The sequence below is a fragment of the Ranitomeya imitator genome, chromosome 5 (assembly GCF_032444005.1).
Source record: "Ranitomeya imitator isolate aRanImi1 chromosome 5, aRanImi1.pri, whole genome shotgun sequence".
Taxonomy (NCBI): Eukaryota; Metazoa; Chordata; class Amphibia; order Anura; family Dendrobatidae; genus Ranitomeya; species Ranitomeya imitator.
In genome coordinates, this window is record NC_091286.1 from 381,692,051 (window position 1) to 381,712,312 (window position 20,262).

The window sequence follows — 20,262 nt, forward strand, 5'->3', positions numbered from 1 at the left end:
TCCATCTGAATGGGTACCTGTGAAATCTCTTCTTAGACTAAAATTCTCTCTCTCTGTGGAGGGGTTATGGACCTGTTGCGATTAAAACACCTGTGGCTAGGAGGCGGAGTGCTCGGTCAGAAGGCTAAAGAATACATTTCAAAAAACTGACCATCGCATCCAAACATAGACTAAGTGTGAACAGGTGCTGAACCTAGAGTCGCCAACACATATACAATCAAGTAAATAAGGCAGCACACTGCAGCGCTAAAACATGCAAACATGAAACACGAAAATTGAACTGCCTTACTGCACTAGAAATATGAAAAATGAGATCTTTTAGCACATAAAAATGGCCAATTTTATGTGTACCTGGTAGCCACTTTACGACATCTCTCTTATACCAGGTCCTACACTTGCCTTTCCTCACTGAGAATAAACGTCTCCATCTGAATGGGTACCTGTGAAACCTCTTCTTAGACTAAAATTCTCTCTCTCTCTGGAGGGGTTATGGACCTGTTGCGATCAAATCACCTGTGGCTAGGAGGTGGAGTGCTCGGTCAGAAGGCTAAACAATACATTTGATTTTGAAAAAGATTTTAACTTGAGACTGCCCAGTGACGAAAGTCAATGTGCTACGTTTGCCACTTTGTCACAATGCTGAAAATATATTTGCAATAACTGTAGGACCCTTGCTGTTCATAAAAATACACAAGATTCACTATTTGAAAAGTGAACAAAAGGAGCTCATAAGTCTGTTTGCAGTTCTGTGACATAGGGATGCAAGGACCATAGGGTATCATCACAGGCCATAAATCTATTGCCTCCCACATTCTTCTGAAAGCTGTGTATGAAATTTGTGTCTGTGATCCATCAGATAACCAACTTTAATTACCTGTTTGCAGCAGTAGATACCAGCTGCACCAGTGTCATGTGGAGTGAGATCATGTAGAGTTTAATATAGGTCTAGCTTTTGTTCCCTTCAATTCATGATGAAGCCATGCTTCAATGTTGCTTTGTGTTTTTTATTTAGAATGTACAATTTTTTTACACTGTCATTGTAACCAGCACGCAAAAATCATTACTGGCAATGGATTTTTAGAATAAATATAATTTTATAAGCACGCAAGTGTTATCGTCACTACTCCCAACATCACCTGAAGGTATGTTTCACATCTGAAGTCTATTTGGGATTCCTTCCATAAGAGAGAAGCGCCTCCGAAATCTCTCCTTCTATATTTCCATTTGGAGTCATGAATGGAAAAGGACAAACACAACTCCACTCATCAACAAATTCCATCATAGCGTTGTGCCTATCTTGCACAATCTCCACTGGTGAACACATACATACGCATCACCTTTGCCATTTTATTTTTTTTTATTGCACTTAGGTAGCGTTCTCTTGATCTATCTCTCCTTTTCCAGCTTTCTGCTAAATTTTCACATCTATGACACATGGAATTTCTCATTTTTGTGCTTTGCTTTTTCCTCACGACCTTCCAAGAGCTATAACATTTTTATTCTTTCATCAACATAGGTGTATGATGGGTTGTCTTTTGCTGAATAGGCTGTGGTTTTGAATGACACTATTCATTTTGTAATACAATGTACTGAAAAACAGGACAGATATTCTCAGTTGAATGAACTGTTGAAAAAATTGCAGTTTTGCTATTGTTTTTTGTTTTCTTCATTGTGCGGTGAAAGTGGCCTTGAAAACTTGACTCTCCATGTCAATGTGATTATTATGATACTAAACTTGGATACATTTTTTTTAACACTTTTTTTTAATTTGCCATATTTTGACTATTGTATGACGCACTGGACCATAAGATGCACCCCGAATTTTGGGGAGGGAAATAGGAAAAAATATTTTTTAAATAAAATGGTGGTACGTCTTATAGTCTGATTTTACAGTAGCTTACTGGGGGTCGGCTGCGGTGGAGTGAGGCCATAGGGGGCTGGGTCCCTGCTGCTGGAGACTTGCAGTGGTAGGAGTGGGACGATGATGGAGGCCCAGGGCCCGCAGTCTCGCACTGCTGGGACACCCCTTGCTCCCAACCTCATTCCTCCTGCCATCGGCATCCTGCAACAGCGACCCTGCTTCCTGTGACCCCGTTCCCTTGCAGTCGGTAAGCTACGTTCAGATCATAAGATGCACCCCCATTTTCTTCCATATTTGGGGGAATAAAAGTGTATCTTATAATCCAAAAAAATATAGTAAATTCTGAAAAAAATAAAAAAAAATTGTAAGTAAGTTTTTTTGTTTTGTGTTGACATTTTCCGAGATCGGTAACTGTTATTTTCCTGCCGATGAAGCTAGTTGAGGGCTTGTTTTTTGCATTGACAGGTAAAGTTTTATTGCTAATTATTTTTGAAGTACAAATTATTTTTTGATTGATTTTGATTGCATTTTTTTAGTGTGGTTAGATGACAAAAAAAGCCTAATTCTGGTGTTTTGATTCCTTCCAGTGTTGCAATATATAATGAAAATGTGTCCCTCTTATGTAGCTCAGCCTATGAGCTTTTACAGAAGAGCAAAGATGGAAACAATTGGGGCCTTTGACTTCCATTGTAACTCAACGCTTCCCCATGATCACATTGTTGGGGGTCAATGGGAGATTATGTGCATCCTATTTAAATGCCACTGTCAGAAATTGACAGTGGCATATAAATGGTTAACAGTTGCTGCTGGAACTGAGCTGTTAGAAACAGATGCCAGCTATGTAACATACCCTGCATTACTCACATGTGGAGGGAGCTCAGCGGACCTCCGCCTAGGACCTAAATTCACGTCCTAATGTGGGAAGGCATTAATGGTACATACTCAGTGTAGGTGAACAATACTAAGCATATCACAGGGGTCAATGTATGGTGCAATTTTTTAAAAATTTTGTATTAATGACTGAATTGTTGTGAAATTACATTTTCAATTTTTTTTCAGATGAACTAAACCAATAATTTGACTGTATGCTGTGAAAAATGGATCAGGATAAGTTTGAGGCTGTGCAGAGAAGTGGAAAATTAGTTCTAATATTATTTTATATATGTTGTCAAACCAAACAAGGGTTCCAGATATAAGCAATCTATGATACAGAGCACAAGAGCTTCATAGATTGCATGGGGGTCATTGCCAGCAGGGGCGAACATACCACTGCTGCAGAAGGTGAAGCTGCACTGGGGCCCAGAGGTGGAGGGGGCCAAGCCGACACAAGCGACTATTTGAGCTGGATGTGCTTCTGAAGATGGAAGATCATTATCCCATGATGGGAGACATTATGTTAGGAAGGGGCCCAGGATTGAGGACATTATATCAAGAAAGATCTCAGGATTGGTGACATTATAACAGACAGAATCCCAGGATGGTTGACATTATACCAAAAAGAGGCCCAGGTTGGGGAACACTAAATCAAGAAGGAGCTCAGGATGGGGCCATTATACCAGGAAAAGGGCCAGGATAGAGAACATTATTCCAGGAACGGAACAAGGATGGGGGCATTTTACCAGGAAGAGGCCCAGGATGGAAGACATTATACGATGAAGGGGACCAGGATGGGGGAGGTTGTACCAGGAAAAGGTCCAGGATGGAAGACATTATACTAGGAAGGGGCCTAAGATGGGGAATATTGTGATATTGTGCCAATAAGTGACTCAGGGTGCAGAACATTATTATAGGATGGGGCCAAAGATGGGCTCAGGATGGGAGAAATTATACAAGGAAGGGGCTGAGGATGGGGACATTATTGCTGGAAGGGACCTAGGATGAAGGACATTATTACAGGATGAGCCCAGGATGCGGCAAATCATTATATTGGGGTTGAACACATATGTCTTTATAGGATTTAGAATGCTAAATACATCTGACCAACAGGCGGGGGGAAACCAGGTCCAAATTGATAGCATCTTTCCACACACACCAATTCGTTAAAAACCCTGATAACTTCTTTTCTCACCCCCTAGTTAATTATGATGCTATCAGGGACTTATAGTGAATCGGGGTACACAAGACAAGGACTAAGGCTATGTGCACAAATTCATGATTTGCATAAGACAAACCTGTTTTGGCAAGAAAAGTCCTGCATAAAATGCTCGTTTCTTCCTGTGTTTTTTACATGTGTTTTGTTGCGCATTTCTCTCTACACAGTAGTACAGGTGAAATACACTACAACAATTGATAAGGGCGTTCATTAAAGATTTCCCCTGACCAACTTCTATTTATCGCAGGACACTAAAACTGCACATGTGTAATGATATAAGTCTCTATAGGTTACATGCCAATTTGCAATTCAGAACTGACAACAGTGTGGATTTTACAGGTGCTGAAGTGGTGTGAGGGCTGATAATGGACCCAGTGGAATACAGGGCAGTCATTAATTTCCTTTACTTGAAAGGCCGCATACCAAAGGAGACATTCAGTGCAGAGATGAAAGGTTTTTGTGGTCATGATTCCCCATTATATGATGTAGTGAAGAACTGGCATTGTCAATTCAAATGTGGTGGACTTCGGTGCAAACAGCTCCAATTGCAGGGCGACCCCACTCTGCTCTTGATGAACACACCATTCAGAAAGTAGAGGTCACCATTTTGGAAACTGCTCCGTAGCCATTCACGACCTAGCCCAAAATGTCAAGATTAGTGTGGGATCCATGGAAAAATCATCCAAGACCATCTTCATATGCATAAGGTATCCGCTCGCTGGGTTTCCCGGCTGCTCACACCTTACCAGAAGTAGGAACGAGTTGAATGCTCTCAGGCTCTATTGACGATGTGCCATGGAAACCAGGAGGACTTTTTCAACAGATTGTTCACACAGGATGAAAGCTGGGTCCATCACTATGATCCTGAGACTAAAGTCCAGTCGATGCAATGGATGCTTGATGACTCACTGCCTCCAAAGAAGGCATGTGCCCAACCCTCGGCAGGTAAGGTCATGCTCACAGTTTATTGGGACCAGCATGGAATAGTATTGATGGATTTCCTAGCAAAGGGTACCATGATCACTGGGGCATACTATGCTTCACTGCTGCAGAAATTACAGGAGGCCATCAAAACCAAGAGACATGGCATGCTAACAAGTGTGCGCTTTGTGCAAGACAATGCACCAATTCACAACTAACATATTGGCCAAATTGTAGCATACTCCTGTGGCTTTGAAATACTACCACATCCTCCTTATTCACCTGACCTTGCACCATCAGACTTCTACTTCTTTACAACAATTAAGTTATTTTTGAAGGGCAAGCATTTTCCAGATGATGAGACTCTGGTTTCCGAAGTCACAAAGTGGCATTTTGAGCAATCTGTCGACTTCTACAAGTGAGGTGTTTACAGTTACTTAACCCCTTCATGACCTTGGGATTTTTTGTTTTTCCGTGTTCGTTTTTCACTCCCCCCCTTCCCAGAGCCATAACTTTTTTATTTTTCCATCAATTTGGCCATGTGAGGGCTTATTTTTTGCCGGACGAGTTGTACTTTTGAAAGACATCATTGGTTTTAGCATGTCGTGTACTAGAAAACAGGAAAAAAATTCCAAGTGCGGTGAAATTGCAAAAAAAGTGCAATCCCACACTTGTTTTTTGTTTGGCTTTTTTGCTAGGTTCACTAAATGCTAAAACTGACCTGACATTATGATTCTCCAGGTCAGTCCGAGTTCATAGACACCTAACATGACTAGGTTATTTTTTACCTAAGTGGTGAAAAAAAATTCCAAACTTTGCTAAAAAAAAAAAAAATTGCGCCACTTTCCGATACTCGTAGCGTCTCCACTTTTCATGATCTGGGGTCGGTTGAGGGCTTATTTTTTGCATGCCGAGATGATGTTTTTAATGATAGCATTTTGGTGCAGATATGTTCTTTTGATCGCCCGTTATTGCATTTTAAAACAATGTTGCGGCGACCAAAAAAACGTAATTCTGGCGTTTCAAATTTTTTTCTCGCTACGCTGTTTAGCGATCAGGTTAATGCTTTTTTTAATTGATAGATCGGGCAATTCTGAGCACGGCGATACCAAATATGTGTAGATTTGATTTTTTTTTATTGATTTATTTTGATTGGGGCAAAAGGGGGGTGATTTAAACTTTTATATTTTTTTTATTTTTTGCACATTGTTTTTAACTTTTTTTTTACTTTTGCCATGCTTCAATGGCCTCCATGGAAGGCTAGAAGCAGGCACAGCACGATCGCCTCTGCTACATAGCAGCGATCTGCTGTTCGCTGCTATGTAGCAGAATTGCAGGTGTGCTGTGAGCGCCGACCACAGGGTGGCGCTCACAGCTACCGGCGATCAGTAACCATAGAGGTCTGAAGGAGAAAGGAGAAGCATCGCCGACCTCCGATCATGTGACGGGGGTCGGCGATGCCATCATTTCCGGCCGCCCAGCCGGATGTGGGAGTTAAATGCCGCTGTCTGCGTTTGACAGCGACATTTAACTAGTTAATAGGCGCGGGCAGATCGCGATTCTGCTCACGCCTATTACAGGCACATAAAATACAAAAATAGGGAAAAAGGAAAAAATGGGAAGAAAATAAGTCAGCTCACCAATCCCTCAACAGTGCAATGATGTCCATGCACGGAGCCGCCTTGGTCAAGGCCATGACTAAGACCTGATGGTCGAAACGCGCAGGCGTTGACCACCTGGGACCCCCATCTCTTTTTTGCAAATGTTTGCATTTTAAAGTGTTTTCAATAAATTGACTTTTTAGAAGATCCATGCTGGAGATTATTTTTTCTTTTTTATTACAGGCACATGTCAGCTGTTCAAAAAAGCTGACATGTCTCGACTTTGATGCGGGCTCACCGCCAGAGCCCGCATCAAAGCGGGGCTTCTGACCTCGGACGTACTATCCCGTCCAAGGTCAGAAAGGGGTTAATTAACACTCCTCGTATACTGCAGTTTTTAATCTACTGCAAATCTGCAAGGAAAAAATAAGCAGCATGTGCAAGAAAATTTAGAAACCTCATTCACTTTGCTGATACTGTAAAAGGCCGCATAGTGTCCTCAACAAATCCGTGATGAAAAAAATGCAACAAAAAACAACATGTACACTTAGCTATTATTATTATTATTATTATTTATTGTTATAGCGCCATTTATTCCATGGCGCTTTACATGTGAGGAGGGGTATACATGATAAAAACAAGTACAATAATCTTAAACAATACAAGTCATAACTGGTACAGGAGGAGAGAGGACCCTGCCCGCGAAGGCTCACAATCTACAAGGGATGGGTGAGAATATAGCAGGTGAGGGTAGAGCTGGTCATGCAGCGGTTTGGTCAATCGGTGGTTACTGCAGGTTATAGGCTTGTCGGTAGTGTTGAGCGATACCGTCCGATATTTGAAAGTATCGGTATCGGATGGTATCGGCCGATATCCGAAAAATATCGGATATCGCCGATACCGATATCCGATACCAATACAAGTCAATGGGACACAAATATCGGAAGGTATCCTGTAATGGATCCCAGGGTCTGAAGGAGAGGAAACTCTCCTCCAGGTCCTGGGATCCATATTCATGTGTAAAATAAAGAATAAAAATAAAAAATTGATATACTTACCCTCTGACGCGCCCTGGTCGTCACCGCTGCAACCGCCTTGCTTTCGTTCCGAAGAATGAGCGCGTAAAGGGCCTTCGATGACGTCGCGGCTTGTGATTGGTCGCTGAGCGGTCATGTGACCGCTCACGCGACCAATCACAAGCCGTGACGTCATCGAATGTCATTAACGTGCTCATTCCTAAGAATTCCTAAGAATGAGCACGTTAAGGACCTTCGATGACGTCGCGGCTTGTGATTGGTCGCGTGAGCGGTCACATGACCGCTCAGCGACCAATCACAAGCCGCGACGTCATCGAAGGCCCTTTACGCGCTTATTCTTCGGAACGAAAGCAAGGCGGTTGCAGCGGTGACGACCAGGGCGCGTCAGAGGATAAGTATATCAATATTTTTTTTTTTAATTCTTTATTTTACACATTAATCTTAATCCCGATACAGATTCCCGATATCACAAAAATATCGGAACTCGGTATTGGAATTCCGATACCGCAAATATCGGCCGATACCCGATACTTGCGGTATCGGAATGCTCAACACTACTTGTCGGCTTTAAATTGAATTGAGGGAGAGTCACAATGATTGAAGGATTTATATTTATTGGGCCATGAAAATTGTAGTTAAGGGGAGCACAGTTCTGTCTTATCAATTTATGTATTGAATGGTGAGTGGCTAATATACAGCTCTGGAAAAAATTAAGAGACCACTGCAAAATGTTCAGTTTGTCTGATTTTTCTCTTTATAGGTATATTTTTGAGTAAAATGTAAATTGTTCATTTATTCTATAAACTTCTGACAACATGTCTCCGAATTTCCAAGCGATAAATTTAGTATTTGTTTTTTTTAAAGGAGAAATGGTCAAAATTAAAAACAACAGTGCTTTCAGACCTCAAATAATGCAAAGAAAACAAGTTCATAATCATTTAGAAACAACAATACTAATGTTTTAACTCAGGAAGAGTTCAGAAATCAATATTTTGTGGAATAACCATTATGCTTTCATGCATCTTGGCATGCTTGCCACTAGGGTTGAGCGACTTTTACTTTTATAGGATCGGGTCGGGTTTCACGAAACCCGACTTTTTCAAAAGTCGGGTCGAGTGAAATCGGCCAATCCTATAAAAAAGTCGGGGTCGGCCGAAACTCGAAACCCAATGCAGTGCATTGGGTTTCCAATGGTTCCCAGGGTCTGAAGGAGAGGAAACTCTCCTTCAGGCCCTGCGATCCATAATTAAGTGTAAAATAAAGAATTAAAATAAAAAATATCGCTATACTCACCCTCGGACGCGCCCTGGTACTAACCGGGAACCTTCCTTCCTTCGAATCAGCGCTTGCAGGACCTTGCGATGACGTCGCGGCTTGTGATTGGTCGCGCGACCGCCCATGTGACCGCTCGCGCGACCAATCACAAGCCGCGACGTCACCGCAAGGTCCTGCAAGCGCTGATTCTTAGGAAGGAAGGCTGCCGGAAAGAAGCAGGGCACGTCCAAGGGTGAGTATATTCCTATTAGGTATATACTCACCCTCGGACGTGCCCTGCTTCTTTCCGGCAGCCTTCCTTCCTAAGAATCAGCGCTTGCAGGACCTTGCGGCGATGTCGCGGCTTGTGATTGGTCGCACGAGCGGTCACATGGGCGGTCGCGCGACCAATCACAAGCAGCGACGTCACCGCAAGGTCCTGCAAGCGCTGATTCGAAGGAAGAAAGGCTGCCGGTCAGTACCAGGGCGCGTCAGAGGGTGAGTATAGCGATATTTTTTATTTTTATTCTTTATTTTACACCTAATATGGATTCCGATACCGATTTCCGATATTGCAAACGTATCGGAACTCGGGATCGGAATTCCGATACCAGATTCAGAAGATCGCCGACTTCATGGCCGACCCCACACAGGGTCGGGTCGGGTTTCATGAAACCCGACTTTGCCAAAAGTCGGCGACTTCTGAAAATGGCCGACCCGTTTCGCTCAACCCTACTTGCCACCAGTCTTTCACACTGCTCCTGGTGCAAAAATGTAAGCAGTTCTTCTTTGTTTGATGGCTTGTGACTATCCATCATCCTCTTGATTACATTCCAGAGATTTTCAATGGGGTTCAGGTCTGGAGATTGGGCTGACAGGGTTTTGATGTGGTGGTCTCTTAATTTTTGCCAGAACTGTAAATTAATTTTGGGGTACATAATTATATTCAGGGACACAGCATGGGGCAATATTTATTCAAGAGACAAATGTAAGTATTCAGGTTATGTGACCTTGCTATTTTAAGTTCTACAGTGATCAGTGCAGCAAGATGAATCATGGCTGGAACATGTTGACATGAAGGTCTGATCAGATGGAGAAGAAACAGAAAGCGACTGTAATCATTAGAGACATCAGCAGTAGCTACCTGGAGGGAAATATTTATTCTTTATCTGTACTGTATGACTTGGAGTAATTCTGTTATTTGCAAAAAAAAGCCTCCCTTAGGCCACAATCTCACATTTGTGTGATATGTCTATGTGGTAGATTTTTTTAATGAAGGGCAAATGGAGTTTTAAAGATCCATTTACAAAGCTGTCAAAATCACGGATCTAAGAATTTTATCTGCAAGACTCAGAGCATGTCCTTTTCTGTTCTGATTTTGAGGGATAGGATAGAATATACTCAATGAGTCTGTGTGATGTCCAGGAAGAAAATTGAACATACTGATAGGGAATTTAGATTATGAGCCCCATCGGGGACAGTGATGATAATGTGTGCAAACTGTAAAGCGCTGCGGAATATGTTAGCGCTATTCAAAAATAAAGATTATTATTATTATCATGAACAGCACACTGATGTTACACACGGATACAGAAAGGTGGTCTTATTATGCATAGCACAGTCCCTTAGTATATAGTGTACATTTTTGTTATATACAGCACCATCCTTAGTTACATTATTTCCTCTTTTATTATATAAAACACAGACTTTTATGACACCATCTCTTCTTACATGCCATCCTGACTAGTTATGTATCATATCTTCCTTCATTATATAGCATTCTGTTTTGTAATTTACAGCACCATACCATTATTACATAGGATCATCCCTTGTTATGTAAAGCATAATACCTTACATAGCGTATTCTGATTTCTTTTGTTCTCTTTATTACATAGTCCTTTTTTTGTTGGATTTAAAATAAAATGACTGCTGATACAGCAGAATATGATCAGAAGACTAGTCCATCATCCTCCTCCATTAGCAAATAATCTTTCCCTTGTTCCATATTTAAAGGGATACTGTCACCTGAATTTGGAGGGAACAATCTTCAGCCATGGAGGCGGGGTTTTGGGGTTTTTGATTCACCCTTTCCTTACCCGCTGGCTGCATGCTGGCTGCAATATTGGATTGAAGTTCATTCTCTGTCCTCCGTAGTACATGCCTGCACAAGGAAATCGTGCCTTGTGCAGGCATGTACTATGGAGGACAGAGAATGAACTTCAATCCAATATTGCAGCCAGCATGCAGCCAGCGGGTAAGGAAAGGGTGAATCAAAAACCCCAAAACCCCGCCTCCATGGCTGAAGATTGTTCCCTCCAAATTCAGGTGACAGTGTCCCTTTAAAGCTGCAGAATATGTCATTTTGCAAAGCAATGCTGTGCCTGGATAAGATCTAACTCAATGAACCAAATAAAGAAAACATTTGCCACTCTTGAAATTGCAAGAAAATTGAAACTTTAATGAGAGAGGCATTCCAAAAAGAAAAGGTAACGTTTCTGTCACCAAACGTTTCTTCAGGTGGATTGCACGTATTGCTCAAGAGATATGTGCACACCTTTTAAGCAATGCATCTGTCACGGGTAAAACGCAACAGAGAGGAGCCAGAAGACTGCAGTGTCTGAGTTCTCCTACTTCTGCGATGAATAGAAGCACTTCACGTTCTTATTAAATGGTGTAAATTTCTTTGAGCAGTGCAGGGGTTAATCTGCTGTGATAAGAGCTCTTGAAGCTAAGGCTCTCAGCTGTGCACTGTTAGCCACTCCCATCTCCTTCATAATCTGGGACCTGACTAACACAAATTGTCAAAGCTAGCTTATGCTGCATTGCTTGGAGGATAGTTGGTGATTATTTGAGCAGTTAATTGGTGGATATATCTGTGAGAGTTGTTTCGTTTTGATTGGTTTAACCCCATCTGTCACTCCCTGGTGCATACCTCTGTTATATGTGAGTGTATATTTGGATGTTTGCTATTTTCCATTACCCCTGTTCATATTACATTGCTAGTCTGGTTGGTGTACTATGTGCTCTACTACTCCCCTCTCCCCTGGGTGTGGGAAGGGTACCAACTGCGGGCACATTTAGGAGCTAAGGCAAGGCACATGCTCCGGCATCTTCACCTTCAGAAGTAACTCAGGGAACAAGGCAAGATAGGGCACTCCCTAGCATTAGAGACAGGAAAGGAGCCCCTGGTCCCAGGACACCCAATAACAGTTGTGACAGCATAATCCTGCTGCTCAGCACTGTTGGTATGCTTTCCTGTCAGTATCCAGAGGCTTGTGACTTGCCAGATTACTGAGCAATCCAGAAGCAATAACTCAAGTCTATGAGAGCCAGAACAAGGCCAGAACGAGGCTCTCATAGACTAAGCGCTTATGAGCGCTTATGACCAGTGGCGTAACTACAAAGTTAGGGGCCCCGGTGCGAACTTCCAAATGGGGCCCCCCCCTGCAGCCCTGCCATACAACTCAATGTAACCCCCATAGAATAATGGCCACACATGATGCTCAATACTGTATAACGGCCACCACACATGATGCTCCATACTGTATAATGGCCACACATGATGCTGCATACTGTATAATGGCCACACATGATGCTCCATAGTGTATAATGGCCACACATGATACTCCATAGTGTATAATGGCCACACATTGCTCCATACTGTATAATGGCCAGACAGTGCTCCATACTGTATAATGACCACCCACACATAGTGCTCCATAGTGTATAACGGCCACACAGTTCTCCATACTGTATAATGATCCCACATAATGCTCAATACTGTATAATGACCACAAATGATGCTCCATACTGTATAACGGCCACACATGATGCTCAATACTGTATAATGACCCCCCTCCTGTATGCATGGCTCATCTCCCTCCTATCCCATATACATAGCTCATATTACCCCTCCTGCATGCATGACTCATATCTCCCCATGTATGCATGGCTCATATTCCCCCCCTGTATGCATGGCTCATATTCCGCCCCTGTATGCATGGCTTATATTCCCCCCTGCATGGCTTATATTCCCCCCTGCATGGCTCATATTCCCCCCTGCATGGCTTATATTCCCCCCTGCATGGCTTATATTCCCCCCTGCATGGCTCATATTCCCCCCTGCATGGCTCATATCCCCCCCTGCATGGCTTATATTCCCCCCTGCATGGCTTATATTCCCCCCTGTATGCAGGCTTATCTCTCCGCTCCTGCTTGGCGCGCCGGCTTATGTCCTCCTTCATCCCCCGTCCCCCCGGCCCTCATACTCACCTGTCCCACTGCACGGCCGTGCCGACATCCCTCGCGCTCTGTCCCGACTCCAGGCGGCGGCGCCGGCGCAGCACCTTCTTCCTGCTTGAGCGGTCATGTGACACCGTTCATTAAGATCATGAATATGCGCATATTCATGATCTTAATGAGCGGTGTCACGTGACCGCTCAAGCAGGAACGAGCTGCAGTGCAGACGCCGAGACCATCGCTGGAGCAGGGCGAGTATTCAAGGCAGCGGCAGCAGCAGCAGCGGCGGCCCTGGAGCGGGGGGAGGCCCTGGAGCGGGGGGAGGCACTGCCAGTCCGAGCCTGCCTGCCGGGCCCCTGACCTGCCGGGCCCGGTCGCACTGGCGACCGCTGCGACCGCGGTAGTTACGCCACTGCTTATGACCATAACCTCTGACTTCTGGTCAGTCAGAAGATGCGGTGGCAGGATGGCTGTGCAGGTATAAGACTAGGGTCAGAGATCTTAGCTTAGTTGCACCACTCCAGTGCTGAAATAAAAAAAAATGCTGGAGTGGTGCTTTAAGACTGAGGTGCACTGGCAAGCTTGCTTCTAACTTATTTGGAATTCATAAGGAAAACACTATGCAATGCATGTCTGAGTTTGCCATCCATTGTTCACTTACGTACTTTAAGAATTTTAGACTGCTATATGCTGATCTCCAAACGACTTCTGCCATAATCTGTAGTCTGGTCTGAATAATCATTGATGGGCTACAGTTCTGGCATTTAGATTGATTGATTGCCAAATTATAGTGCTGAATAGGGAAAAAAAATCCAACATGCAGATCTACTATACCACAAATATCTGTCTTCTGTCCGTATTTATTATGCTCATTTGTTTCGCAAAAAGACAATGACAATAGGTAGAATTTAATCTAGATCCATTTATTTTCATCATAAAAAAAATTTCCCAAGGGAATAGTGAGTACCTGTTTTAATCCGATTATTGACAAAAAAAAGTCTGTTCCCTGTTTATCATTAATTTGTATTTTTCCTAGGATAAGCTTCACACTCATACATGTGAATCATGTTAGCACTAATTATTTTAACAAGTTGCACTTTTGTGAGTAGCACATCTGTAGGACTGTATAAAACTAAAGTTATATCCTCTTGTGAAAGTCCTATTTAAAGAGATATAATGAAATAATTTATGCTTTCAGTTAGTTGCAAAACATTTTGAAAGATCACATGCTTGCTTCCATAATCATTCATTCTTGCATAGTAAGAGTTATAACTGGAGAACATGGGAGAAGGCGGCTGAAGGGGTTAATGGTGCTTTGCCTTACTGGTCTCAGATTACAATGAGAAGCCTCTTCTTTCCCAGCAGGGTTTTGCTTACATTGGTCTTTAGATCTCAGTAGAAGAGCGCTGTATATTTATGTGAGCACTACATGAAGGTGGAAATAACAGAAACAGCAGCAGGGCTGTCCATGGACTTGTGCAGAATCCCAGGCAGCTCCTGAGGAAGGATGAGAAGACACACATGGTAACGTTATCAGCCTAAAGTTCAAGGTGTTAGCGCTAGAGCAAAGGAACTTGATGACATTTCAAGCAACTACTGAGACCTGCATTAAGTAACATGGAAATATCCTGTTCTGCCCCTAAAAGAAACGATTTCTACCTCCAAACACTTTTATTCACAGAACAGTGACGAAGAACTGCTCTAGTGGACTTGGCTGGTGGTGAACATCTCAAGAACTTATCTCCAGAGATGTCTGATGGACCAGTGACATTGACGTAAGCAGAGTGCCGTCTCCTGGATTATTGGGAGGTCTTCTCAGCTTCAGGGATAGTCAGGAGAGGAGCAACTCCTGAGATATGGAAGTCCTTGGGGCAATAGTAGTCATATTTTGCAGCTGCTGCTACCTTGTCCAAGGTTTGGGGGAAAATCATGTCCATTCCAGCTTTATCTACAGGAGACTGAGGAACCACGAGAGGAAAGAGATCCAAAGAGAAATCCTCTCCATTTTGGGCTTACCTCATAGACCAAGGCCCTTCTCACCTGGGAAGCAGGCGTCCTCTGCACCACTCTTCATGCTGGACCTATATAATGTTATGGCGAATGAAGAGGAACATGACATGTTGGGGTACACCCTGAGTGGGTCTATGATAGAGAGCAGAGGGCTGAGGAGGGGATACCCTGCAGTGGCCAACGGATACTCCAGGAAAGCCCAAGCTTATCGCACAGCCCCACTGACCACCCAGAGCCCCCCACTAGCCAGCTTACATGATACCAACTTTCTCAATGACGCAGACATGGTTATGAGCTTCGTCAATCTAGGTAAGGAAACATCATGAATGACTGTATAGTTAAAGATGTAATGGCACCACTTAATTGACAGAGGGTCTATGCACTGAGCAGATCTTCATAGATGCATGCACTATAGTACTAGAATGCTGAAAGAAACCAAGAATCCTCATCAGATCCAAAGTTTCATACAAATGTGTTATCTTCATGTGCAGGCTAGCCCAATAAAATACCATGATTTGACAAATACTTTTATTTGAACCCCCAAAGCAAACCACCCAAGGATCCCAGATATATAGAGCTATATTGTGTATCATACAGTTAAAAGCAATCTCATCTCACATCTAAATAGCTCTAGCAGTCTTCATTTATCCGCTGACACATTATATACATTATCTTGCCAAAATATCAGAAATCCAATTTATCAAACCTGCCCCAATTTCTTGTAGTTGAGCAGAGGGAAGAGAAGACATTTGACAGGTCACATCTTGGACTGATCAACGCTGCTTTGTGGTTTATGTTGAATTCTTAAAACAAACATGATGTAAGATACAAGCCTCCCATAGGGTCCAGCAGCCATACCTTGTTCTTCTGCATTGGAACAAGTGTATCCATAGTGCACTGATTGCAGACGATCGTGTATTGGGTGCCTGCTCTCCAGCAGCTGAGCATAGGACCTGTGGAGGGGCTTCAACCAGCGACCACTCACCGTAGGTGAGAAATAAACAGGGGCAGGAGATGTGTAGGTCAGCGGAGGATGCTAAACCAAGAGGAGCAGCAATAAGGTGTATCAACTACTTCCCCAGCATCACCTAGTATAGTCCTGCTCATAGAAGAGCAACTGCGAGCTATTATACCGATCGCCGATATCTAAGTGTGGTAGCCACATGTCTATCAGATCACTATATCTTATTATATCAGAACAAAATGTATTCCATAAAATTAACAGGCGGGATTATTTTTGTTATTATTATTGTTGTTGTTATTTATATTATAAGACAAGCACGAAAAAAACCTACAGAAGTAAAAAAAAAAAAAAAAAAAAGCGAGTAACACAGATTATTACCTAATATTAGGTACTGTATATTTTAACATATTAGCTATTGCATGTAACTAGATAGACAGAGAAATTATCTGGTGCACATCTATGCATACACACATATATTTATATATAAATATACAAACTGCATATATATACATAGGCATTGTGCAAATATATATATATATATATATATATATATATATATATATATAGTCTTGCGCTTTGTTTATACATACAGACAACAAATATTATATATATTATATGTGTATAAATTTGTGATATATATATATATATATATATATATAAATATATATATATATATATGTTTGTGTACTGCAGGTATATAAATATATGTATGTATATATATATATATATATATATACAGTTATGTATATATATATGTATATGTATATATATATATATATATATATATATATATATATATATATATATATACATACAGTATTTTCCATCTCCCATCTCTCTACCTCTGTATCCGTTTATCTGCTTATGTATTCATCTATATTTTAATGTCTCTTATCTGGCTGCCTGTAATAAATGTAAACTCTAGCCGACATTGCCGTTGATTGGGGCTGCAGACAGAAGGAGAACTACAAGTGGAGGGTCTGTCATGGGGGTCAGAGACTGTACTCAGGGAAATAGCAGGAGCAGTCTGAGCTGTAAAGTTCCAGTGTTTGGTGGGATTCAGGAAGGAAATGATTAGCAGAGCATGGTGCACCCCAAAGAGCATGTACTGGGCACGGACCTGACATAGCAATTCTCTGCTAATAATATTATTATGACATAAGACAACACAAGTTTCGTGTTAAACAGAACCAGATATTGGGAACAAAAGCTGCAATTGTATTCTGATTCCGTGTTCATAAAGCTCCCAGTCAAAATCATGTCTGAACTTCTCACCTCTAAAGAACACATTCACTAGGTCTACGGCTAGAATAAAGGGAGACGGCTCCTGTAGGCGCGATTCTGCATATTCAGGGCTTGGATAAACAAGCGGGTGACATTCTGTCTGAGAGAAAGCAGCGACTGGGACATTCTCGGAAATGATTCTAGGATTCTGTGCTATAGACTGCGGTGAATACCATCTGCAAACCGTATATCCTTACACATCTATCTATCTATCTATCTATCTATCTATCTATCTATCTATCTATCTACCTATTATAAATAGTACATAATGTGCTTAATAAAAATAAACTATAATTGCCTATATATTTCCATTACCTCCTCTTAGAAGTTATTAAACCACATTTTGTTTTGTTACTTAAAACTAAACATTAAAAACGTTGTAAAATCTGTAATGAAATAAAATCAGCTGTTTACTAACACAATCAATAGCTTTATTGGCTCCGTGAGCTTCTAGTGGGTGGCACAATTTCCTGCAAGTAGAAACGATCTTTCTGCTCAGAGGTAAAATGTGAGAAAAACAGAAGCTGAGTTTAGTGTCCAAAAAGCAACGAAATAAATCAGTGGAAGAAGAAAGACAAATGATTTAGCATATGCTGAGTGATGAATATAACGTATTAATATCATTTCCACTGACGGATTTCACAGCAGGTCCAGGACGCGGCTCCTCAGTAGGGAAGAAGCAAAAAGCTCCAGTACTTATATCCTACATCAATGCCTGCCATACCGGGCAATAATAACCGCATGTGCAAGGTAGTCTGCAAATATATATATATATATGTGTGTGTATATAGATATATACATACAAACCACACACTGATTCAATGATTATATATATATTCCAACATTTGTGTATACACGTATATGTAGAGACATGAAAGAAAAAAAGGTACATGTGCATATATGCATTCCATACGGTCTATCTATCTATCTATCTATCTATCTATCTATCTATCTATCTATCTATCTATCTATCTATCCCATATCTATCCCATATCTATCCCATATCTATCTATCGATCGATCGATCGATCGATCGATCTATCTATCTATCGATCTATCTATCCCATATCTATCTATCTATCTATCTATCGATCGATCGATCGATCGATCTATCTATCTATCTATCTATCTATCTATCTATCTATCTATCTATCTATCTATCCCATATCTATCCCATATCTATCTATCTATCTATCTATCTATCTATCTATCTATCCCATATCTATCTATCTATCTATCTATCTATCTATCTATCTATCTATCTATCTATCTATCTATCCCATATCTATCTATCTATCTATCTATCTATCTATCTATCCCATATCTATCCCATATCTATCTATCTATCTATCTATCTATCTATCTATCTATCTATCTATCTATCGATCTATCTATCCCATATCTATCTATCTATCTATCTATCTATCTATCTATCTATCTATCTATCTATCTATCTATCTATCTATCCCATATCTATCTATCTATCTATCTATCTATCTATCTATCTATCTATCTATCTATCCCATATCTATCCCATATCTATCTATCTATCTATCTATCTATCTATCTATCCCATATCTATCTATCTATCTATCTATCTATCTATCTATCGATCTATCTATCCCATATCTATCTATCTATCTATCTATCTATCTATCTATCTATCTATCTATCTATCTATCTAATATCTATCTATCTATCTAATATCTATCTATCTATCTATCTATCTATCTATCTATCTATCTATCTATCTATCTATCTATCTATCTATCTATCCACACAAATATATCCCATGTGTACACATCAACATAATCTCCTGTCAATTTAGATTGGGCTACTGCTATTTACCTATTTTACATTACATTTTACAGTCTATAATCTGTAATCTATGTATCTGTAATTGGAAGGCAATCATGTTATTATTCATACAGCATAAATTTGACATTAGTTTACTGATATTAGTTTCCAATTTATAACAGTGTAGAATAATGTAGAATCTGACGACCGTGGGTGGTTATATGAGCTAATTTTAAAGGTTCAATTAAAATATTGTTATTAATTCATGTTTATTTTTTACCACATAAATGCAATGATTTATTTGGATGTTTTGTATGTTTTTAATCTGTAACTATAGTCCATATTCCAGAGCTATGTGATGGCTATTGATCAGACTAGCTCCAATCCCTGTGCTTGCAGTTCCACATAGGTTGCTCTGTAGGGTCTCCATGCAAGTATCAGTGACATAGATACTGCTTTATTAGATATATAATAGACCTTCCCCATTTCCATGTGCTGCTCAGAGTCAGACACGCCAGTAAAGTCTCAGTTTATATAACCATTATATTATTAACATAAATAAATCTACAGGTTCCTGACACATCTCCTGCAATTACAGGGTTACCGAAACCATTTACAGGAGATCAAACAGGAGTAAATGTACAGTTACGCCCCTAATAATAGGAACAGTGCTTTGTTTTTCCTGTAAAGGAATGAGCTCATCCTAAATTCTCCTAAAGCTAGTTGTAATTCTTGCCGGTAGTGAAAGGGTTTTCTGGATTATGTAGAGAGTGCAGATCAAAGCAGTGCTCGGATCAAACCATATTTACCCCATCACATCATTCTGCTGTAATTAGAGCCTGTTTCTGCAGATTGGATGGGGACTATAAAGACTATCCCCCAAGAGCAGGAAGGACATTGGGGGCGCCAGGGAGGGACAGGGGGGACAAGTTCTGATCTCATTTGTGGTGCACCACCTAGTCCTGGAGCTAAGCAGGCCACTCACTGAGGTCAGGAGAGCGCATTCCTGCCCATTAAGGGGGACTCATGGCTAAATCAATTGGTTCCGCTTTTAATTTCTACATCAAGGTTTAGATTAAGCTCTAAGCATTTGAAAATGATCAGTTTATGAAGTGCCAATTGCAGCCTCCCAGTGCACTATGCATCCCCAGGGTTTTCTTGGGTTGGGTCTCTAAGTCATTTCAAATGGTTTCTCACAACCAT

The 20,262-nt window shown here is 41.2% G+C and overlaps 1 protein-coding gene across 1 annotated transcript in view; it reads left to right on the plus strand.

The window, feature by feature from the left end:
• Window positions 1-14,382: 14,382 nt before the first annotated feature.
• Window positions 14,383-20,262, plus strand: part of BMP5 (bone morphogenetic protein 5) — a 574,966-nt gene continuing 569,086 nt past the window's right edge. Inside the window, exon 1 of the mRNA XM_069726747.1 lies at window positions 14,383-15,324. Coding sequence (XP_069582848.1) covers window positions 14,862-15,324 — 463 coding nt within the window. The 5' untranslated portion in view covers window positions 14,383-14,861. The remainder of the gene's footprint in view (window positions 15,325-20,262) is intronic.